This window comes from Sceloporus occidentalis, unplaced genomic scaffold (genome assembly GCF_023333645.1).
Source record: "Sceloporus occidentalis isolate IW3139 unplaced genomic scaffold, rSceOcc1.0.p SCAF_3, whole genome shotgun sequence".
Classification (NCBI taxonomy): domain Eukaryota; kingdom Metazoa; phylum Chordata; class Lepidosauria; order Squamata; family Phrynosomatidae; genus Sceloporus; species Sceloporus occidentalis.
The window spans coordinates 53,911,272-53,937,957 of NW_028316983.1; the positions used below are offsets into that span (position 1 = coordinate 53,911,272).

The 26,686-nt window shown below is 39.0% G+C and overlaps 1 protein-coding gene across 2 annotated transcripts in view; it reads left to right on the forward strand.

The window, feature by feature from the left end:
* The window catches only part of PLXNA2 (plexin A2), a 586,503-nt gene that overhangs the window by 227,541 nt on the left and 332,276 nt on the right, over positions 1–26,686 (forward strand). For both annotated transcript variants that reach the window (XM_089514441.1, XM_089514442.1), the window contains one exon: positions 11,348–11,482. In XM_089514441.1, coding sequence (XP_089370567.1) covers positions 11,348–11,482 — 135 coding nt within the window. The remainder of the gene's footprint in view (positions 1–11,347; positions 11,483–26,686) is intronic.

A 26,686-nucleotide genomic window follows, 5' to 3' on the forward strand; every position in this document is an offset into this window, starting at 1 on the left:
CAAAACAAAACAAAAACCCATGAGAGAACAAGAATGAAAAGGAAAGCATGTCAGAAAAAAGCTAGGCCTGAAAATCAGAGCAGACAGGCTTGCCTGGCTTCATGCTGGTTTATTGCTTTGTTTATCTTATGCCCAGCAGTGTGAGAAAAAGGCCAGGATGTCAATCGGGATTTGCAGTCTAAGCTCAATTGTCTGTTTTTAGTTGTAGTCCCCAATTGCATGTTAATATTCATGGTTGTTGATCATTGTGGCTTTTAACAGTTTACTACAGTTCAAACTGCACCACACTACTACACAATATGCATGTAGGACAAGCAAATTCAATGGGTTTTGTTTGGACTGTGTTTGTTTTGTTTTTTGCCTCATCGTCTAAGATTACAACCACCTCAGCTTGCATACTAATCAAATAAAGCCTTTGTTTTCAGGGCTTTTGCTGTCATAATTGTACAAGGGTGGACTAATACTCAGATAGGAGGAAAGTGAAGAAGCCGTGCAGCAGTGTAGCATCAGATAATGGCTCTTGGAAGTTTTGCTCACCCTTGCCAGTGAGCTCACTGTCCCCCTCAGGATCCATCTTAGCAAGGACATCAGGTACCATTAGAATTTGGTACCTACAAATTCTACACCTCCCTGAATCCCTCAGAATCTCATGAAGGTTGGGGAAATCTGGGAACTGTAGCCCAAATATATTTTTTCCAATCTTTCCCAAGGCCAGGGAAGAAGGACATCCCTTCAACACCTTCATTTACTCAATTTACTCAAGTGGTGCCTTTTCCACCATTCTGCTTTACCTTCTTCAATCATCCCATCAGGTTCCTGACTATGGCCTCCTCTGTTCCATTTTGTCCTCAGCTATCTCATTTTCCAAATACTCATCATCATAAAAGTCTTGGCAAATTGGTAAGGTATGCCTCTAAGAGTTTGTCATACATCTTGGTAAAGTTACCGTATGTCTTTTAGCACCAAAATTCTTGGAAGGTCCATGAGAGATACCAGTGTAGATTTTGGAATTTCAGAGCAATATGAGAAAATTCAGTTCCCAATCAGCTTTGAAGCTAGCTAGGTGACCCCACAAGCCAGTTGCTGCATCTCAGCCTAACCTACCTCACAGCATTATTGTGAGTATAAAAACAGAGATATCCTGTACACTTTGTTGGAGGAAGGGTGAGAAAGAAAATATAAACTGCTGAAGGCTGTTTGCATTCTGCATTTCATTTCAAACATATGGGTACAAAACTCATGTATATCATGTCTATTATGGATGGTGCACATATGTATAAATTATTTAAATTATAAATAAAAAGTGGATTGCCCCTGCTTGTGCTGCAGACAGAAAATACATATATCTGCATGCATTATTAACACAACACATACATGGTTTTGCCCCTGGGAATCTATATTCAAGTACAAAACATATTGGAAGAAGCATCCTGGAATCAGGGATGTAATAATTTCATCCAAAAAAGCTGAATTGGAATTGAGGAGAAAAGCAGTAACTAGGCTCAAACTGGAATCAGTAATCCCATTGTGGGGAGGCCAAATGGGATTAAAAACTTTTGAACTACCCCCTGTTTAACACTAATTTGATCTGCAGCAATTTGCAGGAAAAAATACTTCTCTCTTCAGGGCATGAGATACTTAACTTTTGGAGTTCAACATAGCAAGCAGTAAAAGACCAAACAAGGACTTTTTTTTTCTGCCCAGCCAAGAATGTAGGATTGGCTTGGATCTTTGCTCCTGCCTTAATGCAGAGCAGCTATAATGTACCAGAAAGCAGTTCTGCTGGCATCAGTAGTGAACCGTGGTTTCTGTGTCATAGTGTTGCAATTCATTCTGAGTTTTATTCAAGACTTTAAAGAATTTATCCAAGGTACTAAATCCAGTTTGTAAAAAGTCACTTTTCCAAGTTGTGCACTGTTAAGGCAAGTTCATAGTGCCTGGGGTGGGATTTAATCACTATTAAACTGAAACAGCTTTTGTGCTCATGGATTTGCTTGTGCTTTAGAGACAGCATTGCTGCATACTGTACTCTTTCCTAACTTTCATGTACAGCATATTCTCAGTAACCATTCTCATGTGACCTTTTGGGCGCCCTTTAAAAATGAACTCATTCACCGATGCCCTCACAACAGCAAATGGAGATGATGTCCACTCAGAATGACTTTATTCTACCATAATTTAGGGCTAAATGGTGGAAATGTGGCAGAGATCTTTAGATGAAGGGGCCTGCAGGTAACATGGTTAATTGGATATGCTGATTTGAATTGAATATGAGTGTAAAGAGTTGTCATTAATTTCCTTGTGGACATATCTATGATTTAAGGGGAAGATTTTTAATAGGATTAGTATTTCACTTTAATTTGAAAGGGGAAGCTTCTCACACACAAGACAGAATACTAAATCACATCAGTTTTTCTCCTTAATGTACCAGAACACAAGGTGAGGGGGTGACGAAACTGAGCCTCATTTGCAGCCATTTGTAGAGCTGGGTGTTTCCACTGTCTTTGTGATACAGATACCCTTTAGATGGTAGTCACAGTAGATGCTAAAGTAGATACCAAAAGAAAGAACCCTCCTCAACCTCAATCAGTACTGAAGAAACCAGGTTTGTATACTGTTCTTCTTTATTAAATAACTAAGATGTTGTGATATAAATATATTTAAAATGTGTGTGATTCTTGTCCTTGTGCCACAGTAATGGCATCCTGTGGTCAAGATCAGGCATTTTTTTCTTCTCAGAGGTGTGATCTTGTGTTTCCTCATATTCTTTGGTGTCGATCAATGTGGAAGCTAAAAATATGAAGGTGCTGCACCATGGTAATGTTTCAAGTTGTACATGCTGCAGGGTCTGACTGATTACCACTGCAGAGAGGTGGGTGATTTTTCCCTAGGACTAGGTCATATTGGATTGCAAATGCCCCGGCTCATCTCTTTCAACCATCTGCATCCTGATTATCTGGGTGGTGAAGGGTGCAATGAACTAATGGGTGGATGTTCATGTCTAGAAGCAGGAGATTAAATCTGATGTCTGTCTGGTCCTTCCAAATCTGTGACTCTATTAGGATTGCTAACTGTCTAGGAAAAACACCATCACAATGAGAGCCAGACCATTCATTGGCTGCCTCCACAATGCAGAAATAATCCAGTTTGCTTCCACTTTAACTGCCACGGCTCAATACATTGGGGTGGGTGAGTTAGGTAAATCAGACCATACTAGAATGGGGAAGAAGTGAATTCCTTCCCCATTCCTAGTTACGTGGGTGAAGACTATCAAGAGCTAGTGGGGTGGTCTGGGGGCTGCTGCGGTGAGTTGCAGCAGATCATGTTATGAATGCAGTTCTTTAAATGATCTTAGGACAGGACCAGGATAGGACCATAATTTCTGGTCCATCTTCTTTTCCTGTACTCCGTACTGCTGTGCACATTGTTCTTTTTGAGCTAAACAAATAGGCATGGCTACTTTTCAAGATATGAAGCTTGGAATGCATGCCCTTATTCAGCTAATTTTCTAGCACCGAACACTTTGTCATGAAATTCTGTCTCACTGAAAAATTCATAATGAAAAAAGACAGGTAATTTAATCATGGAAAGTTCCCACAAAGAGTCTTTAACACCCTGTAATGAGAGCCTGCGGAGAGGAACTGGAGGAAGATGCAGACCTGTCATAGCTTAGTCACAATGACAGTTGTGATGGTGAGTAAAATAGTCTGCAGAAGTCTCAGTACAATGGAGAGTGGGGGCTTCTGTGTTGTATCAGAGTCTTGAATAGATCAGACACCATCACCGGGGGTGCTACTCTGCAACATATACATGAAACAATATGGTATTTTGCTAATCTCTTAAGATAATGCAGAGCTTATGCCTGCAGTCTGCATTGTAGTGGTATTAGCCAGACAAATCTCCACAATGCCTTTGAAGAACTGAAATTTCCAAATCGGAATGTATTCTGCTTGGTCACGTGTAAATGTTTTGCTGGCCTTGAATGCTCTGAGCTGGGACTGATATTTGGATTTGCAGATTATGTTGTTAGGCTCTTTTCAAGCTGTATTTGTAAACACACATCATCACTGATTGAAGAAACAAGCTCCTTCCATTCCAGGAGACTGTTTAGCAATTGCAGTGAGGTCCTAAGGTAGTCTACATCTTCTGTATTACATATCCAGGGGTAACCATGTTGGCCACACAGCAAAGTACAATAACACCCAAAATCTACAAAGCATGTATCAAGTATTTTGTGCATTTTGGTTGTCCCAATAAAAGTATCACTGTTTTGTAGATTTTGGATGTTACTGTATCTTCTGTACTGTGAACCATCCTAGGGGGTCTTAATTTCTGCCCACAAAGCTTGTGATATTTTCTGTGTATCTTGCCTGATATTCAACAATTCAGCCATCTGATCAGAGTTTAGCTCTTTCAGAATTCACATGAAGCCAATAAATGCATAAAAGAGAGCCTTGGGTCATATTTATTTAACTAATTAAAGGTATCTATACTAACAGATGCTGTCTTCTATGTCAGTAGAGCATTGAATTAGTTTTAGTGGAAATCTATAAAGGGTCTAGGTTCACCTACTTTGGTCCTCCAGGTATTTTGGACTTCTACTCCCAGCATTCCTAACTGGTGGCCAAGGTGGATGGGGCTTCTAGGAGATGATCCAAAACACCTGGAGGACTACAGTTTGGGAATCACTGGAGAACTATCCAAGGTTCTGAACCTTTCTAAGAGTTAAGGTTCAGCTCCTTGGAGAACTCCTAAATTCAGATTAAAACCTAGAGTGACTCCATCACTACACTGATATGGAAGCCATCATGTCACCACCACTGAAATGGAAGACACCGGCAACCACTGGATATCTATAGTAATCATACATAATTTAGAATATTATGTCTTTCTAAACCAGGGAGATTAGATTCTAACTCTTATTTTCCCTGTTCTTTGTCTATGCTTTCTGAGTCTCATGAGCATTGTAATCCTAATCATCTGGATGGTATGGGTAATGCTTACCCTTACATTTATTTTTCTTCATATACTTTCATGTAGAATATTGCATTCACTCCTCTTTCCTGCGGCCATTGAGTTCCATAGCTTCATGGTTAACTTCACTTCTGTTCCATCTGAAACACAAACAAATTACAGTGGGCCCTTGATATCCACTGAGGTTTAGTTCCAGGATCCTGTGTAGATACCAACATCTGTGGTTATTTAAGTTCCATTAAATATATTGGCATAGTAAAATGGTGTCCGTTATATCAAATGACAAAATCAAGGTTTGCTGTTTGAAGTTTATATTTTTAAAATTATTTTTCAAGCCGTGTATGGTTGAATCCTTGAATAAAGAATCACAGATATGTGCCAATTGTACCATGTTTCAGGGCAGCAATGAACAATGTATTCAGTTGGAAGATAGACCAATGGCTAGGAGGTGTTGCTGTACCTTCCCAGCAATTACATCCTCATGGGAGCATGGCAGGGAACACAAATCAATCATATCCATCAAGCTGTTATTCCTCTTTGAAACTCAAATGCCTAAGAACCCATTCTACCACTCACAGGTCAATAGTCCTTTGCTATGGTGCAACAAAACAGTTATGTTCTGTAATGCCAAGTCATGTTATTCTGGCAACTACTGATGCCTTATGACACCTATAAAATCAACTGCCCTTTACCTAGGACAGGTTCAACACCCAGCAATGTTCTTATGGATACTTTGCTTATTCTGATTCAGTAACTCAGAATAATTCAAGATAGACTTTCATGTGTTTTGTCTTTTCTTTTCACAATTAAATTTGTTTTATTAGATTCATTGCATGAGTTGGTGTGGGGTTAGTGACTATATGGAGGACAGCTTTACTGTGGAAATGATGGCTCCCATGTCAGTGAGGCAATGAATCTGTGTGGGTTTTGGTCCAAACTTTAAAGGAGCTATCCAATGTGCTGATCCTATTTGAGGGATAGGATTTAATACCTTGCATAAATCCTTTAAAGTTCAGGTTAAAACTTGGAACAAGTTTACCACCCAACTGACATAGAGACCACCATATTCCATTGGAGCTCTGTCATGAATATCAAACACTCTGTACTTATTAATGTGTTTCACTGGTCTAGCCTGCCTCTCAGTCCTTGTTCCTAACTAAAAACAACACGGTATATAGAAAACATTTTCAGATGGTAGGAACTTCTGTGAAGTTCATACACAGATGGTAATGTATGGTTTTAATGAGAGTTTTTCTCTATATACAGTACATTGCAATTATACACTGATTCACTACACATTTTATGTGTTCCCTAATGTATATTTTTAATGGAAAACCAGTTATATAAAAGGAAAACCTTTTATAAATTGTACCATATGGTCCAGCTTCAAATCTCTTCCTGTTTGTGAAAGTCATTCTCTCTCTGCCTGATCATCCTCACAAGGTTGGTGTGATGATAAAATATATGCTGTCTTGAGCTCCTTGAAGTAACAAATAAATGCTGTAAACATAAAGGTGTACACACACCCACACACCCAATATTCCTTCCCTGGAGTTATTACGTTATACACAAAGCATGAGTTCTTGTCAGACGGTATTAAAGCTGCATTGACATGCAGGTCTGTGTGAAGTAAAGTGAGGATGACAAATGGCTTGATGCATAGAAGTACTTGCTGCTGACAGAGTTCAGCGGGGTCTCTATGGACTTGTAGTTGCTAAAATGCATGGAAAGCCTTCCTTGGAAATATGTGTCCAGCTTATGGCTCTAGGTCAGAGCTGAGAATCGTGCAGCCCTTGAGATTTTGAATGGCAACTCCCTGCACCCCTAACCAAGATAGCTGAGTTAGCTGAAAGTTGCAGATCAGCAATATCTAGAGCACTGCATAAACCCCACCTGTCTTCTGGATCATCCTCACTCAATCTCACATGCTCTAGATACATTGGAACATAATTGTCATTATCTTCAGAAAGCTATGATAGCAGAGGACAAGGTGGAAGTTCTAAATGTCAGACTGAAGAAAGTAGCTCTAGATCATGCAGAATTCCCACACCCATTTTTAAATGGGACATTCTCACACAGTTAGGTGACATTGTTGATGTTCTACAGAGACTCAGTAGTGTGGAACAGCAGTGTCCCTAGGGACAGAGGTTTGGTTCTGATTTGTTGGGATGGGGTTTTCCAGTTTGATGAGGAATTATTGATTATTCACTTGTCAAAAAAAAAAGACAATTTGCCCTTGCCAGAAACTCCAACTCAGTCATGTCTCAGTGATCAAGTAATGCCACCATACCAGGCCTAGCAATGCATTGCCTGCTGGCCTGTGAGGATTAATTAAATTACAATCAGACATTTTAATGGAAGGACTCTAGAGGCTGTTGTCTTGGCAACGGTTTTAAACAGCTGGTTTAATGATGGGCGGAGAAGGGAACTGCTAGAAGAGCTGGGCTGAGGGACAGAGCAGTCTGCTTCCTTACAAGTGGCTAACAGAGCAGAGATGTTGAAGAGCTTTTGGAATGAGTCCAGCCTTTTCTTGCTCATTATGAACTTTGAAACATATTTTCCTTTTGGATGTTATCATATTGTGTGTGTGATATTTTCTAGCCATTTCTGGAAAAGATGCCCCCCCCCCCCGCCCTTGTAAGTCTTCTGATTCTCCTCAACCTTTGTCCACTTCTCTTCTATCTTTCCTGGAAGCTCAACTTCAGACTTCACTAAAATACTCTGCATGCTTGAAGCCTAGCATGAATCACTGAGCTAGGCTTGAGATTTAGCACTGAGTCACTGGGCAGCAAGATGGGACAATGAGACAGCCAGGTATATGTCTGGAGCAAACAGTCCCTTTGTGACAAGTTTTTCTTTACACTCCCTCCCCCCACAAGCCCCACATCCTACCTCATCCTCCTAGCGTGGCAGCACATGCATGTGCTTTGAGGCACTCCTTCACACACAACAGTTTTCTGGGCACCAAGTAACAGAATCTCTGTCAACGAATGCCACTGGGCCACCAGGAGGCTTCACAGAGCCATTAGTTCACATGGCTGGTCTAATCTCTCAGCTTGATGGTTGCCAATATTTGCAGCTTGGTGTTATGTAGACACCATGTTGTAATCGACTGGCTACTCAAATATGCAAATCCTAGTAGGGAAAAATACAATGTAAATTGTTTGTTTAGCCTTCCCCCATCCTTCCCTAAGGCCATCAATTATTAACATTTTGAAAGAGACGAGGATGTGCTTGAGCGGGTGTGTTCCCACTGAGTACAGTGGGGTATGTTGCATTCTGAGCTGTATTTTCCTGCAGGGAGAGAGATTTGCATAATCAAGCCTAAAATACCACCAGTACCAGCAAGCCAGGAGGCCTTCATTCAGAACTAGCCAAATACCCACTTCATGTGTTTATCTGCTGAGAGCTATGTTTGCTTTGCTGGAATCAGCAAATTTTAGGATGAGATGAGATGCCCATGCTGCTTGTGGGGTGGACTGATAATGATTTGTTTCATATTCGAATCCACATCAGATAAGTGATTTGATCTGGTATTTGAGCAGTCCTAGACAGCTCTCATAATGACAATAATCTAATCTAAACAAGTAATAATTTTCTACCTGTAATAACCTTGCATTAAAAATTATCTCCAGAAAGCTGTGATATCTTCACAGATTCACAAATGATTGGTGCTAAATTCTGGTCTCAGTCCACCATCAGTCCTAACCCAGAAGTCAACAACCTGTTAGTCTTAAAGGTGCTGCCACGTTCCTTTCTTTTTCTCACCATCTCTTCTTTGTTTTTATGCTGCAAGAGACTAACATGTCTGCATCTTTAAAAATCTGAGATAAATAAATTACCTTTAACAGTACTGATTGATTTCTCTTCCCCCACTCCAATCTTGCCCTTTTCTTTTTTTATGACATATGAAAGGATCTTGTGAAAGCTAAGCTATCACCTTTCTCCCTGATAACACTACTTCTGCATTTTGGAAGGAAATTTTCATCTGGCTGAACATTCAGTCATATGGTTATCCCACTTGCAAATTTTACATAAAACCCATACCCTCTTTTGTCCTCTTTTTCATAATGTGTAATTAACCATATCTAGTAGTGTCAGAACAGATATGAGTTTATTCACTTACAGTGAAAAGTGGGTCCTTTTATTAAACAATGGAATTCTGATTTCTACTAGCTATGTTTGAAAAGTAATTCTTCACAGTAGTCACTATTATCAATCCAGGATGCTCTCTCTCTGTGTGTGTGTGTGAGAGAGAGAGAGAGAGAGAAGATTTCCACACCAGCACTTACCATGGAGTAAGCACTGATAAAATGCCAGAAAAACATTTAGGAAGCATGTGTGTGTGAAAGCCTGATGCACTTCCTAAACGTCAGAGAATCTTTCCCTCACATCCAGCAACCCTGAATCATTTGGGAAGCAGCCATTTCCCATCAACGCAAGTTAATTCCCTGACCTTTAGGAAGTGTGTCAGGCTTTCACACACACACGCTTCCTAAATGTTTTTCTGGCATTTTACCAGAACTTACCCCATGGTAAGCACTGGTGTAGAAATCTTCAGAGACAGAGCAGCCAAGCTTGAGCACTGTTAATGCCAATCATACATATTTTTGTAACTGATGACATACTACATTACAGATGAAAACCAGGATACATGTAGCCAAGAAATATCAGAATATGGTCAAGATGGCGAAAGTTATTAATGAGCAAAAACACAAACGAGAAGAGGCTGAGGCAGTTTGTTTTCCCTGTGTCTAGTGAGAAAGGCAAGAGTTCTTCTCATTGCCTATCCTCTCCCTCCTACTGAGATGAATGCAAACTCCTTTTGCTCTTTCAACTCAGTTTGCAGCAACTGAAGTAAACAGAGGACAAAAGGGGGAAATGCAGGGAGTAGAGAGAAACTGGGACACTTTAAAAGTGACTGAAAAAGTGGGATGACAGGATTAACCAGAACTGTCCCTGCCTAATTGGGACATTTGGAGAGTATGTGATGGAATCCTTTAAATACTATTCTATCACTCTTTCAAATGTTGCAGGCATTATTAAATCTCCTATCCATTGTATCACAGGTGGGGAAAAGCTATCCCTCTAGTACTAAACTATCAGTCTTTTAGCAGTCAACAGGGCATGCAAGATCCATTTCTGCTGTCCATGTATTAGGATCCAAGACATGGACAAATAGTTTAAAAGAATATGTATATTATTAAATATCCTAGACCTTTCTAGCCTTAACAGGAAAAGTTACTGTAACTTTTAAAAATGATTTCAGAAACAAAGTGCTCACACATTATGAAACAATAAAATGTAAGGAAAGCACATGTTGCAAAACTGAGAGTCACTGTTTAGAGGTTAAAATGTTGTGCTACATAAGGCGGGGTTTCTCTCCAACAACACTTTCTTCCTAGTGCTTCACAACCCCTGCAAGTTGATTACTCTTCTATTCATTTGAGCTTGTAAAATTAAAGGTGTCTTCGCAAATAATGAAAAGAACTTTGAATTTAAATATTCTAATTTAATCCAAGAATACATTCTGTAGCTTTCCGTTAATATTTAAGAGTGATGTCTTAGCTTTCTCCTTTGGTCAGATTACAGTGAGAGAACTGAGTTAGCAACAGCTGTCTCAACATATCCATTGGTTATGTATCCATAGAATTCACATTTATATACGGTTGACTTGGACCAGAAGAGTAGGACTGAGATCTATACATATAGAAGAACTGGAATGAATTAGCTTCTATGGGGCAAAGCAGACTGGCACAATATGCCAGCCTTGGGGTAGTGTGGGGGCATAGCATTTAGATGATGCACACCCTGACACCACCCCCAAGCCAGCGTCACGCCACCCACCCAACAACATGGTAGGCAGCATTGCAGTGCTCCAGCAGCATGGAGTTTATATGCTGCATGTTACAGAAGTGCCAAAAAGCTGTTGCCAGAGTGGAAAAGCTTGCTTTTGGCTCAAAAAGGAGTGGCTTTCTGCCGCTTCTTTTTGAGCTGGGAAATAGCTGGATCAGAGCTGTAGTGTGCAGTTGCCATGGCCCTAACCCAGTGTTAAAGGGGACAGCATCAAGCCGCCCCTTCAGAGCCATCTGTTTCGGCCCTATGTATTCTAAGCCAATGCATCCATGGATATGAAGATGGTCACCGTGAGTGTAATTCTGACTTAAAGTTGATATTATGTGCACATGCTGAATATTCAATATGAAAAAGGCTCCACTGAAGACAATATTCCAAACATCTATTGTGAAAATTCCCTTGCTCTTTAATTCTTCACAAATCTACTCACTGTAGCTACTAAATTACTGTCTTGCAGTATTTCTCCTCACATTTGATAACAGTGGTTTAACCTGTACTATGTCCGTCTTTATTCCAGATTCGAGCAGATGGACCTCCTCATGGTGGTATTCAATATGAAATGATACCAATTTTCAAGGATGGGAGCCCTATTCTTCGTGACATGGCTTTCTCTACAGATCATAATTACCTCTATGTCATGTCAGAAAGACAGGTAAGGCTTGCTTGTTCATTCTACAGTAGGTATTATATTTAATTCTACTGTAATGGGAAAGTACCGTGCACCCAAAAGGATTCTTCACATTTGTACCATGTATAGATAATACCAATGGAGGTTTTAATTTTTATCTGGGTTTGGCCAGAGACAGCTGTCTGTGTACCAGGGGAAGAGGGGTTTTCCTTCTCATCAGCACGCTATTGTCTTTAACAAATGGAATTGGATGGTGCAACTATGAATGAAACATGGTTTGGGATTTGGTCTTAAGTCTATTAGCACAGCCCATCTCATTGAACAGGTGCCTCATCCATTAATTACTCTCCATATGTTTGGCTGCACAACACTGCCTTTGCAAACAAACAAAAAAGAGAATCTTTTCTTGTTTTGCTTTTCTGAATCTCAAGTGTCTATGTGCACATGTGTGTGTCTGTGTGTGTCTGTGTGTGTGCACGCACATGTACAAAAAGGCTACGAAACTGTAGGCAATAAAACTGTTTTCTTGAAAAGGTCAAGATTGTAAAGTGAAAATTGGACACTGCAAGGAAGTGGTGTTCAATGAAGTTCAAAATACTACATGTGTTCTATTCATTCAGATATATTGGGCAAAGATAACATAATGAAATCCTGACCTCCCCTTCTTTGATATTAGAAAAGTTAGATATGGTTAAGGTTCTGCTGTCCATGGGTCACTTCTGAATGTTGCTGATCAGATGTTGTTAATGTATCACAGAAAGCAGAAAGAAGCTATTTTGAAAACAAAAAAAATTTGGTATAGGTTTAAAAAAAAACCTCTAAATATCGAACTTTGTGTTAACTATCAGTCTGGCAACATGTTAGAATACTCTAGTGTTGGCTCCCAAAGATATTTAAGAATTTAACAAGATGGCCTTCAAAATACCTGGAGGCAATGGCAGGGGGTTGGACTGGATGGCACTTGTGGTCTCTTCCAATTCTATGATTCCATGATTCTATGTATTATACAGACTTTCACTTCTTTAAAATAAATCCCTCTCACACATGCAGTTAATGTTGTCATTGTTTGTATCCTGCCTTTCTCCCAAGATGAATTCTAAAAATGGATAGAGTTTGTTTTGTGCTATACCAAGAAGTGGAAAAGAAAAGCTCTTTCAATAGTTATGCATAGTAATTGCATTAGGATGCAGTTTCAGCTGGTCTTAGAGTTGATCTACTATTACTAAACTGCACAAGAATTGTTTAGGTTTGGAAAGAAGAGCCCAATTTTTTTCCTGTATTGGGCTTATCTTCATTTGATCAAAGCCTGTGATAAACTGAGCATGGCTTTTATAGAAATGGAATTGTACATTCTGTATAATTATTGTCATGGCAGCAATTTACTTCTTAGTGCAATTCCATTATTGTCTTATTGAGCATATTCCTGTGTTGCTTTCTATGAAGACTCTCTTATAACTCTCTTATAACAGGCAGTGGTCCCTGCCTGTCAGGATGAGAATGATGTGGCCTCCAGATATTGTTGGACTGAACTTCCAGTAGGTAGCTCTAGCTACATACAACTGCGAAGAATGCTGGTAGTTGCTATTTCAACCCATTCTCTTTGTTCTAATCCATAAAGTACATTTGTGGTAACCCACATTTATCCTACAGCCACTAGGAATGGACTTGAATAATCCACATAGCACTTCAGCTAGCATACTTTACTTACTTTTCAATCTTCTTATTCCCACTCTGGGCAACTGTTCCTCGGAAATGCTCATGATGGTTGATACTCCTTTCAATTATGAGTGAAGGAAATACAAAAATGGTGAACTATTTCTAAACTAGAGAGTTAGTAGCTGAGTCATTATATCCCATGTTGTGTGAAATCTTTGATTCCTTAATTTTTACCATCTTCACAGCACTTGCTCTGACCCCATTTATGAGTGTGATAAGCTGTCCTTCTGAAAAAGGGCACCAGATTGTATCCAGCAACACCAAAATGATTATGATGAAAACTTATAGCCTTTGCAGCCCACTAGAGTCTGTTGCTTATGGGAGCCAACACCATGTAAATAATCCAGAATTGCAACTGTAAGAGATCAACTGTATCCCACTCCTGTCGAAGATGAGAAAATGCAAGCGGCCTGAGCTATGAAACCTTGCTCTTGAGTTCACCAATTCTATTAAACATTTTAGTGGCTATCGCTCATGACTCTGTAATACTGGATAATTTGTCTAGTGTTGTGTGGATGTCAGGAGATGAGTCTGGATTGTACTGCATATTTCTTGGTGGAATAGAGAATTCTTTGGAAATGGATTTTCAAAAGTCATTATCCAAGGATTTGATTTTCCAAGTCCAGGTTAGCATAAAGTGACCAAAGAAAGACCACATCTTTAAAAGGGCTAAGCTCAGAGCAGTTCTCATTATTTCTGCTTCTAAGATAAGCACACTATGATAAGAATGGAAGTTACAGCTCTTTTGCACATTTGTCTCCCAATGGCATTTCTTAATATTTTTTGCAGCTGTTTTCAGAAACTAATTTCTAAGCCTAAATCTAAGTGCTAATTCCAGTCAGAGTAGACCCACTGAATTAATGGAACATATATAAATGTTTACTTACTGAGTGATCATGGATTTAGAGTCTGCCTTATTTGGGACTGATAATTGCATTTATGCTTTACATATTTATTGTAAAGTGGAGTGGATACCAGGATAGGGATCAAGAGGTTGTTTTATTTTGGTTTCTTTCTTGAAGGAAGCTACGAGTGGTTTTAGCTATTTTCTTCTTAATGCAAGAAAGGCTTCAAAAATGTGCCATTTTCAGAACTATTCACAGTTCAGGTGTCATGTGCCTCCCTACTTGAGAATTCAGCTTCTGAAGATGAAGCAGACCTGCCCATCAGATACACTCTTCAGCTTCTGAAGATGAAGCAGACTTACCACAGCTGTGCTCTCCTCCAGCTCACTATTTCACTTGAATGCACCAGAGAAAGAGGAGGGAAGAGAGATACTTCTAAGTCCTAAGGAACGGAGGCTGCTTTGCCATCTGGCATAAACCCAGTCCCCTCACTCCAGGCAGTGAGAGGCTTCATACACACAGCTGGGAATGTCCTCCTGAAATACAGGTTACAAGTTCAGTGAAACTGAGTCAGCATGCCTTATAAGTTGAGGGCTTTCCCCTTTTCATTTGCTGGAAACAAACTTGATTTCTTTCTGAAGCCTGCATGTACTGCAAGATCTGATTCTGTGATTTATGACTTTGAACTGTTTCTTGACCTGGCTATCAGCAACTTCTGGACTTTGCTAAATATTTATGATTCCTGACCTTAGATTGTTTGGTTATGTGATATTGCTTGCTCCCTTGCCTTCTGGTGTAGTGTGAGAAAAGGACATCAAGACTTATTCTGCATAAAATTCCTATCTTGGTTTTCTTTGTGCAGAAAACAGTATTTTCTGCATAGGAACTTCTATGATTCTTCTATGACACTTCTATGATTCTTGAATGTTAATTCATCACTTCACAGATTTTGGCTGGTTTGAATATATAAATAATAATAAAATCTAAATACTAAGGGTATTTTTAAAAATAAAGGTATTACGATACTGCTTCCGGTAATTCTTTTCCATGAACCAACACAGCTTCCTACCTTTTTGCTTGTTTGTTAAGATGGAGAATGGAGGTGGATGCAGTTGTGAAGAGCACAAAGTGACTTTTCTCAAACATAATGAGCTATTAAACATTTAGACAGGGTTATCATTTTTGCAAGGGGGCTACATCCAGCTTAGAGAGAAAGTTTGGAATGAAAACAGAACTGCACACGAAGCATTCCATAGAGTTCCAAGAGAGATGTCTCTGATTCATCATACATGGGGTGTAAGGGCCTAAATATTCATCAGAGCTGCTAATTCTGTTAATTGTGAATTGGAGAGAATTTCTAAATAATGAAACACACCCAAAGCATAGTTCCATTAAGAGCTGTGTTTAGCTTGTTGGTAAAGTGTTTTACATGTCTCTGTTGCTGTTAACATGTTCCTAATTGCTTCTGTACTACGCTTGCTCCCAGATAAGGAATAGTCGCCAATAAAAAGTATCATGGTATCTTGGTACAGACTACATTTTAACAATGAGCAGGAAAATATACTGCATTATTTTAAAAGGGACAAAATAGAGGAAGGTAGTCAAGTCCATCAAATTTAAATCTAAATTTATTACTTTAGTGAGGCATTGATACATCACTGAAGTCTTAAATCAGGAGAGGGAAAGAAAGTCTAATAATAGTTTTTTGTGGGTTTTTCGGGCTTTGTGGCTATGTTCCAGAAGAGTTTCTTCCTGACATTTTGCCAGCATCTGTGGCTGGCATCTTCAGAGAATGCTTTGCCTGGAAACAGTTGAGTGTATATATACTGTGTGAGCCTGGGAATGCAGGAGTGATTTGCATGTGTATTGTTCTGTGCTGATGGCTGGCCTCAGGCTGGGAGGCTAATGCAAAAGAGGATTAATGTCTGCTAATTGGTGATCATTATCTGCTGGGAACCCCCTGACTCTGAATGGTTTCCCATTTGCATTTGCTGAGTCCTTATTTTGCTAATCCTCAGGACTGGTAGCCAAATTTTGTTCACTTTAAGGGTTTCTTCTTTCCGGTTGAAATTGTCCAGGTGTTTGTGGATTTCAATGGCTTCCCTGTGCATCCTGACATGGTAGTGGTTGGCATGGTCCAGATCTTCAGTGTTTTCAAACAGTATTTTATGCCCAGGATGGTTTGTGGCATGTTCTGCTACTGCTGATTTTTCTGGCTGGCCCAGTCTGCAGTGCCTCTCATGTTCCTTGATTCTTGTTTGCACACTGCGTTTGGTCGTCCCTATGTAGTCTAATAATCTAATAGTCTAATAATACCAACACATTTCTGTAAACAATATTATATTCTTCAGCTAATTGTCCTGAATAACATAAATTGTTTTCCCTGCTTTTACCTTGCAAACGGAACCTAACTTCTTTCAGTAAAAATGTAATCTCATCCTATCCTACAAGGCAGACTTGTCTTTTCTGCAGTGACTCATGCCTCCATGGATGTATGGGAGGTGCATTAGAGAAAGTTTTATGATTTATTTATTTATTTATTAGAATATTTATATCCTGCTTCTTATCCAAAGATCTCAGGGTGGCATATAAGAAAACAAATCTTAAAATAAATAAATAATATAAATCATTAAAGTACTTTTAAAAGTCTAATACATATTAAACAATTAACACATTAAAAGACAGATCAAAAGTATTGAAACAGTTTTAAATTGTTTAAAATGAATTGTAACCATGCATTTAGGAGGGTTTTTTAAAAAAAAATCTATTAATCCCCCAAAGCTTTCAAAACCAACCTTGTTTTTATTTGGTACCTAAACAGCAACAAAACAACATACAGAAGTGTCCTTGTTTTCACATATTATGGCATTCATGGTCAGATTAGAATTCATTTTTCCTGCAATATGTACTATAGCATTATAATTTTCGTTCACTGCACATCTCTCTCATTCAGAGTCAGAAGTTGCTAGTTCTGAACTTGAGGTGTGTCCATAAATCACATGTTATAAAGAGGAGTAATTTCAGCTTTGATTGTATCAGGATAAACTATGGGCACCATCTTTATCTGTAAAAGCTGCTATGAAAACTGCATAGAGCAATGTAACATAAGTTGGTTCTGAAAGGCTGAGGTCAAAAATAAATCTTTACCCAGCACTGTCCTTTCATGTAAACAAATGTAAACTTTCCCCAGTATTTAATACATGTATTTCAGTTAGATTCTTTTGATTTTTTCTGTATAATTGAGTATTGCTCACTTCATTCTGTAAGAAGATTACAATTCTGCTCGTGGGCCTATGAAAGATATATCACTGTCCCAAGTAGTCTTTACACTAGTGAAGCCTTCACTAACAATGGTTCCATGATGAAGTGAATACAAGTGGTCTTTGTAGTTTACAAGCCCTTCTTCCACAACCTTCCCTGTCATCCAAACAAAGGGTGTTTCACTAGTACGTTATTTTGAATTTTTTTACACAAACTTCCCTTTGGCCACATTTCTACTTACAAAAAATTGCTTTGCAATCTAAATCGATGGATCAGTTCAGAAGTGGAGTGTGGTTCACACTACATTTGCCCCGATTGCATTTTCTTACTGCAAAATAAAATAAAATAACCCACTTGTGGTTCACATTGATGAATGAATCAATTCAAAATGGACCCGCTCCAGCTGGCCAAAGGGGAAATTTAAATTGATTCTGATCCACATCTGGTTCACACTTACATGGAATTGATTTATCCAAAAAGACAGGAAAAAATCAGCATCAGAATTGTTTCAGTGATTCGGTTCAAGGCTAACCATAGTCATTTAAACCAGTTCAAATTGATTTACAATCTGATTTAAAAGGTAGTGGGAATGAGGCCTTTGTTTCTCCCTCAGCTTCTATACCCCTTGACCGTGCATCTCTATCTCCTTCTAGAAGTTTTTTTGGTGATCATGAGCACTTAAAACTACCTGACATTGATTCTGATCATGGCCCATCTAGCCCAGCATTATCCATCAAGACAGACCAACTGGACAGCCAACTTTCCAGAACCTCAGGCACATGAATTATCCCTTCATCAGCTCTATGATCCTTTTAAAACATGAAGTTGCCTGGGTTGAATGTGTGACTTTTGGTACACAAAGCAGGTACTCTACCACTCAGCTACAACCTTTTTACATACATGATATGAGGATCAGTCTTCCTAAACACACCAGTGGTCTGTTTTTAAAAATTATTTTAATTAGTCCTGCTTCATCAGAGTTTTAGGATGAAATGCTTCCTCCAGTAATGAATATAATTTATATTTGAGTATCTGGTCAGTTTCTATGTTTTTTGTTTACCTCCAAGTTGTTTCCAACATATGGAGACTGCAAAGCAAAACTATCATGAAGTTCTCTTGGTATGATTTGTCCAGGTCTGCTTTTGCCTTCTTCTGAGGCTGAGAGAGTGTGACTTCCTCAAGATCACCAAGTGGGTTTCCATGGATGAATGGGGATTTGAACCCTGGTTTTCAGAGTCATAGTCCAATGCTCAAGCCACTATTCCTCACTGGCTCTCAGTTTCTAAGTAGAGGCGAACATTTATTTTCTTTGCAGTGATCAATGTTCTGCACTGCGTGATAATGGAAAGATTTTCAAGCATTACCTTTCACCAGAGATTATGTTTCAAGAGGTGTTGGCACTATTGTACAGTAATTTTAGGGGACAGTTTGTTGCAAAACTTTCTGGAATTGTTCCATGGCAGATCTAATGCAGCCCTTTTGGAAATAGGTTTACATGGAAACTGTTAAGGTTATTGCTGGTTTTACGTCCTTGAGCAGTAAACTTATAGTGTCACCCCTGGGAGAGAGCAAAGGAGTGGGCATGATCTTCCCTCTGCACATCAACCCCTCCCTTCCTGTGCTCCAAATTGAATTGCAGCAAGTTCTCATTTGCAACTGATAAAAAAGATGTGCTGAAATCCCCAGTTCCAAAAGCACTGGGTTAAGGGGGATTTACAACGATGGCGCTGTCCAGAATTCGGGTCAGGAAAAAACGGCACTAGTGTAAATGACCCCCTTTTAAACTGGTTTGGAAACCCATTTATAACGTCTGAATGGCCCCTCATGGCCTCTAAGATAACCCTGGTGTGCTTAGTTGATGCTGTCCCACTGCTAATGTTAAAGTAAAATCCAGTTCTGTCACTGTTTTCTGTGTACCTGCTCACCATAAGTATGCCTGGAGGTCCCAGAAAGAAGTGGAGAATAAAATAATCAAAATGCCATCCACAGCCTCTGCAGGTAATTTTGCCCAGGCTGTTCAGGAGAGGCTTTTTCTTTTTTCAAAACTAATAGTGACTCTTGTGGTATGCTGTACTGCTTTGCCTCTATGCTTATTAATGTTTTCAATTGTTTAATTTTATAGATCATTTAATAATATTTTAATCTTGATTTGTATGCTTTTAGCTACATATGGGTACATTCTGTATAACTTTTAATGTATAAGCCACTTAAATATTTCACAAAACTGCAAATCCCAGAACTCCATAGCACTGAGCCCTGGCACTTAAGTGGTATCAAACTACATTATTGTTGCAGTGAAGATGCAGCCCTTGCAAGATGCTGAAACCAATCGATGGTACGCTGTTGCTCTACAAACTGACCCCTTTTCTCTTGCCTGGAGCTGAGTCCAAAATAGGAGACCCTTACTCCCACTGGGACATGACCCAGAAAAACTGAAAACCAGACCAAGGCCCTGATATCTGGCAACCCTACTGCAGAGATATGCAGCCCCCTGAGCTTCAGTGAGGGATGTGTGCAGGCTCTGGACCAGGAATTATGTCCCACTCATGATTCAGAGGCTCACATACTACAAATTTTATAGCTTTTGGAGCCTGTTATACTTGGGATACAGGCTTAGTTGTTAAGATGCTGACTCTGACAAATGCAAAGTCAGCAGATTGGCAATTCAAGACCTCGGCGCCATGTGATGGAGCAAGCTCCTTATCACTAGTCCCAGCTTCTGACAATGTAGCAGTCCGAAAGCATGTAAAAAGTGCAAGTAGATAAATAGGTACCACTTTGGTGGGATAGTAACAGCATTTGTACAGTCATGCCAGCCACATGACCATGGAGTCGCCTTTGACAATGCTGGCTCCCTTGGCTTAGTAACAGTAATGAGCACCGCTCCCTACAGTTGGACATGACTAAACAAACCTGTCAAAGGGGAAACCTTTACTTTACCTTTTATACTTGGGAAGTTATTTTATGGCATCTGATTTTACCACTGAGTTCTAGAGATTATATCTGGCAGATAGATGTTTGTTTCCAATTTCTCTTGTCACCTTTGTGGAATAACAGCAGGTGATTCTGCGGATCATAGATAAAGGTGCACAGACAGGGTGATATGCTCCATCTGTGTTGTTAGAAATAAGAGTGGCTTTTGCTGGCAAATTGAAGATCTGCAATCGGCACATCTGCACTGAAAGAATTTGCAAAGAGCAATTTTTAGCTCCCTTCCCAGCATGAGCCACCTCGCTTTTCTCAAAAACAACCAAATTCAATTATCATGTTTTTATTTATGTGCTTTCTAAAGAAAATGCAGCCCTGAGTCCTTACTGCTGCTCATGCTGGAGATTTATTTTTATTTTTTGCTTGCTTCTGCAGAAATTAATGAGCCATGAGTATACACAAGCAGGCATGTTGCACCTGGACTTGATCTCACAAGTGATTAAACTATAGTTGAGGGGTTAAAGAGAATGCAACTTCAGAACACTTGTAAATGTCCAGGGGTTGCTACCGGTCCACAGGCTGGAGAAAGGTTCATTTTTCTGCAGTCCTCAACACACATACTTGGAAGTATATCCCTTTGGAATGGATTTCTTAAAAGCAAACAGGGTCAGGTTGGATTTGATACCTTTATATGTGTGAAGGGCGGGGTATAAATACCATAAATAAATAAATAAACAAGAAAGAACCAGTCTGTAAGGCAGTTTTTACATAATGAAATTTACTGTATATACTCATTATAAGTCTAGACATTTAGGTGAAAAATTGAACCCAAAAAACTGAGTCGATTTATCCATGGGCCAATGTAAGTACTGTATTTTGACTCTCATATACTCTCATATACTCTCATATATAGTGAAAGGAAAGGGTTTAATCTGTCCTGGAAGCACTGACCCCCTTCTAGTCTCTCATCCATACAGCCTTTAGTATGAGCACAAATAGTTATGCCTGCTGGAATTTTGTAAGTTCTTTGGCATTGTTTTCCTTTACTTCATCCACTTTGTATCCTTTCTTACATGGCCCTAGGTTTTGCCCTCGACCTATCCATGGGTCATATCAAAATCCATAATTTTGGCCCCCAAACCTGCCCTTGAGTTAGTCAACTTCATGTATAACAGTTGAGTATATACGGTAAATGTGTTTGACTTAAAATGGTTTGTAATATGACTATAAACCAAGGTAACTGGTCATTCTAATGTTTGTTTTGCATTCTGTCCCTCATGAACAACCTTCAAGGGAAAGGCTCAAAGGTACATATTATGCTTCAGAGCCCGAACACTCTACGTTTTAAAATCTTATGAGCAAACAAGCAACCAAAACTCAGGCATTTCCATTTTTTTCAATGATAATTTGAAAGTGTTTGCTGACTCTACACTGCATTGTTTCTGAGAATGTAAATTGCAGTAGATTATATGTTAAGATAAGGTTCATAATTAATTTCTTTAACAGGTTCATTTAAGGGACATGATCAGGAAATCTTCAGGTCTAGGTGTCCTTAGATAACTGACCAACCTCAAAAGCAAAGCAAGTGCTGCATTTAACTCAAGTTTATTGCCAATTCTTCTCTGTCTCAAACCAGTCCTTCAGACAGATGGAAGTGTAAATAACCCAGGTGAACCTTATGAGTTGTGTTCTGAGATGGCTTCCTTATCTCTCATGATTGCATGATAATTACAACTTTGAATTGTTGATTAGCATGTGGATGCTTTCTTGGTGAAAAGATCTGACATTCTGACAAAACATTTAAAGATGTAGCAAGTCTGCTTGGTGCATATATTTGAAGCATTTTAATTTTTTGTCATGTATATACCCCAGCAGCTGAGGGTTAATGTGTTGATGGATATGTGTGCATGCGCATGCACAAACACACCCCACACCAGAGATGTTATTTCTAATACCTAATACCTTGGGATTACAGAATTCAGAAAAGTTACTACAACTCCAGAAATCCCCTTGCCACCACGTATGCTGAGAATTCTGAGAACTGTAGTTCAAAAAGTAGCATTTCCAAGTTGTGATTTGAATCACTTCTTTTTCAACTCAACGTTTTTCTCCTATATACCTTGCATTTACATTTCCTTTTCAAGTGAAACCCCTCTACATCACTTCATCTCCTCTGTGGCTTTACATTGCACAATGGCCCTTTTCCTTTGCCAAAGTTGCAGAAAAAGGCTGTGGCATAAACTGAGGATCCTGCTGCTCCCAAATCATGTCAAATGCTTTCTTTAGAAAATGTAGGTGTTTTCTATTCCTTGTTTTCACCTGCGGATATAATTCCTGAAAGAGAGAAAGAACAAGTGAACAATACAGCACCTGAAACAATTTCTCATGGCTTATGTGACATTTTTGCACTGGTTTGATGTAGTTTAGAGACCCTTATGCAGAATATTATGAACAGAGCTGCACTCGTGTCTGTCTTTTTGTGGGAGGTGGGGAAAGATTAATAGTGTGTCCTAAAGATTCTCCTCACGTTACAACAAGAAGGGCAAGAGAGTCAAAGCACAAGGAAGACAGGGCCCTCATCTCCACAAATGAAAGGGCTTCTTACTCCAGGCCTAGAGCATGTAGGTGAACTCTATATGGAAGAGATGGGGACACTGAATGTTGAAGGTTATTTAAATAAAAGGGGAGGAGGGAAGTTGTTTTCCTTCATTTTTTTTAAACTGAAGCTGAAGAAGAGGCAAGCAAAGGTTGCATACATAGTTGAGTTCAGGGAAACCGTATTGGCATGAAAAACTTTACATAAATTGTTAGGGTTTATGAAAAGGATAGATCCCCTCAGGCCAATTCCAGGAAGTTTCACTGGTCCACACAATTAGCATTTGCTATAGAGAAGCCCTTCCAAGAATTGGTAAAAGGGAAGTCACAAGGGAATCGGTGGCTTTTCTGCTCATTACCCAACAGAGAAGTTTGGTGTAAAATTTATTCTTGTACAGCTGCAGGATATCTCATTGTTATCCTGAGTGAAACTAGGCATACTAATCAAGATGTACCTAGGATTGCCATATCTCTCACAGGGGACTGCTGAACACTGACACTAAACTAAGATTCCCCAAATAATGTTACGTCAGACAAAAAACCTAAATAGGAGACAGTTTTTTAAGACTCACAAGATCAATGGCAAAGCCCAGTCAAGTGGAGAAGAATATTCGATGCCTCAGCAATTTGACTAAGTACTATGTAACAACGCTTACAAGTATCTTAAGCATTTTGCCCAATTTTTATCTATGTAAAGTCTCACAGTAGTGAACAGTTATTTTTAATTCACTGTAAGGGATGAAGTTTAAAAGTTCAAGTGTGCAGTTATGGCCAACACCATTATCTTTGGTGATTGCCCCCTTCTTCCATTTCTTGTACACATCTCTTTTGTATCTCAGCTCATCTGAAAGTTCTTTATTCATCCACTTTGGTTTCTTCAGACACCTCCCACTTTTCTTCCTCATTGGAATTGTCTGCAATTGTGCCATCAATATCTTGTTTTTAAGAAGCTCCCTGAACTCCCTTACCTTTGAGGGTTTTTTCCCCCATGGATGTCATGTAATACTTCTTTCAGCACTTTGATGGCAGTTCTCCTAATATCTAATGATTTCACACAACTGTGATTCATTTCAAAAGTGTTTGTGTGAATAAAAATGTTAAGATGAAATCATATCTATAGTTATCACATATCCAAATTCAAAAAATAATTATATTTCATAGATATGTGGATTGTAGATTTGAAAGAGCCTATCATAAATAAAGGTTAATAATAATAATAATAATAATAATAATAATAATAATAATAATAATGGGACATCTAGTCCAAGCCACTGTCAGTGCAGGAATCCTCAGCTAAAGCATCACTAACAGACTGCAATCCAATCTCTGTTCAAAGCCCTTCAGTAAAGAGGAGTCCACCACCTTCTGAGATAGAGGATTCCGCTTGCAAACAATCCTTACTAGCAGGTATTTCTTCCAAATGATCTTAAATTAATCTTTTAAAACCTTTCTTTTGATAATTATATTTTAGTAATTGGTGTAATAAACTTGTGTAGTCTTTTCCAGAAGTGTATGTAGCAATACAGGGAACTGATATTTACCAATAAAATCCAGTTCTGTCAAGCCTACATGAAATGCTGCATAGGTATGCTAGGTCCAAGAGCCATTAATAAGTTGCACCCAGTGTCCTGTCACCAAGTCTCACTGTAATTTTAATTCATGTTGTTGAAGAGGAGCTCTTATAGTCTGGTTGTTCTTTGGAAAGGTTGATTTTCTTTCTTTCCCTGATTGGGCCAGCTATTTAAGGAGTTGCTCTCCCACAAAATAAATGTTGATTGGTCTCTGAAGAACAGAGATACAATATTTGTGAATTAACTAAGCCAAATAAACATTTGTATATTGATTCCACAAAGCAAGACTCTGACCTAATTAAATGTTTTTTAGTGATAAGACAATATCTACAGAATCTCTGGCCTTTAAAGTTTTGTTTAAAAATGTGTATTGTGTATTTTTAAGGCTTAGCACTAGTCTGAAGGATGTAGGTACTTGAGATATTTTTGTAGTTAGCATCTCCTAGAACATGAGTTGTTAAATGTTATTGTTTGGTAGACTAATGTTCCACTGTGCTTATTCTTTCAAACCATCTGATTTTCTTTCTTTATATACTCCATGCTGGAAGCCACTTGAAAGACATAAATTAACACCCAGCTTCCTTTTCACTGCACTGTAGAGGAGATTGGTTGTTATTGTTTAACAGTAAGATGATGACAGATTTATACATTCTCCATTGAGTCCTGTTGTATAAGTAAGGCTTCTATGGGCTATGGATGTGAATCTTTATTTATTTCCTTCTTGCATCATTTGTAATGATTTTTCATATTTTGCAAATTTTTGCAGAAATTTCATTCATTTTCCTAAAATATCCCCAAATAAGAAAAAAAAATGCATTTCCACCCCAGTGGGATCTTTCTATGTGTTCCTTTCTCTTTGGAATTTTGAAAAATTTCAAGAGGTCTTTGCATGCCTAGTATCAGCATGAGATGATAAAATTCACTTCCCTTCAATGTTTAAGCATCCATCTGTCATCTTTCTACTAGTTTCTTTGATGTTCAAGATGTTTATCTCTCTTGCCTAGAGAACCTTTTAAACCTAATTTTATAGAAGATGTCTTCTTAATTTACAAGATATTAGTAATTGTACAAGTGTTAACAGAGAACATGCCATTTATTAATTATAGAGCAACTCTTGGAGTTCTGTAAGCTCTGTGTACAATTCTGAGGGACCGATGAAAGAGCTCAGTGAGGTGGTAGAATTGGCCCAAGGGAGAATTTCTCATAATAAATTCATGGCTGTTCCTTCACTGTTTCCATTAGCTTTTGAAACACCATGGATTCAGGGATTCTTAATCTTTTGACCATCAGAATCTAAATGGAAGGGGTAGCCTCTCCCTCTATATTGTACAGAGCAGGGGTGGACAACTACCAGTTGTTGTAGAGTTGCACTGACCCCCATGAGACCTTGGATGGTTTCATCCCAACTTCGACTCTCCCTCTTCTTTGGAAGAGGCGAGTAAAAAGCAGTTGCTGTGACCATCAGAAGCAAGAGAGAAAGAAAGAAAGAAAGAAAGAAAGAAAGAAAGAAAGAAAGAAAGAAAGAAGCATGATTGTTCCTCTCCCCTTCCTTTCCTGCCTGCCTCATAACTCGGATGGTTGGTCTCTGAGAGTTTTTAGAGCAGACCGTGTGGCAGAGGCAAGAGTGGGCTAAGGAATCATCTGTGCTTCAACAAAGGCAATTTTCTTTGTCAGCTTTTGCCCCTGCCACATAGCTGCTCTGAAGACGCACAAAGTCGGGTCATCATGAAGCAACCAGCTCTTTTTAATAGAGCAGGCACTAGTGGCAGCCCAGACTGACACCACTCCTGTTATAGTTTAAGAAGTTGCATTCTGCTAGTTTTTATTACAGCTGACTAAAATGGTATTCTTTTGGATATAACCACCACGGGTGTAAAGCCAACATCTTAGTAAGGGTCACAAATTAGACAAGAACTCATACTTCCTCTTTTGGTTAGCTCAAGAATGGGCAAAGTGTGGCCCTCCAGATATTGTTGGACTACATCTCCCAGAATTCCTTATCACTGGCTGTTCAAAAAGGATATTGACAAGCTGGAACATGTCCAGAGCAGGGAGACTAAAATGGTGAAAGATCTGCTGAGCAGCACTTAACCCACCTTTGAGTTAGCCCAATTATATTCTACACAATACTACCAAAACTCTTGGAAAGAAAGCTGTTGCTATTTGTTTGCCACTCTCCCCCTTCTCTCCCACTGGCCTTTTTTGGTTTTGAACTAAGTGCCTAGCAAATATTCCTGTGTCAAGAGCCCTAGAAGCAATGTCTTTAGGAATGAATTGCACTGAAACTCTGTGCCCCGTAACCCTAAGATGTG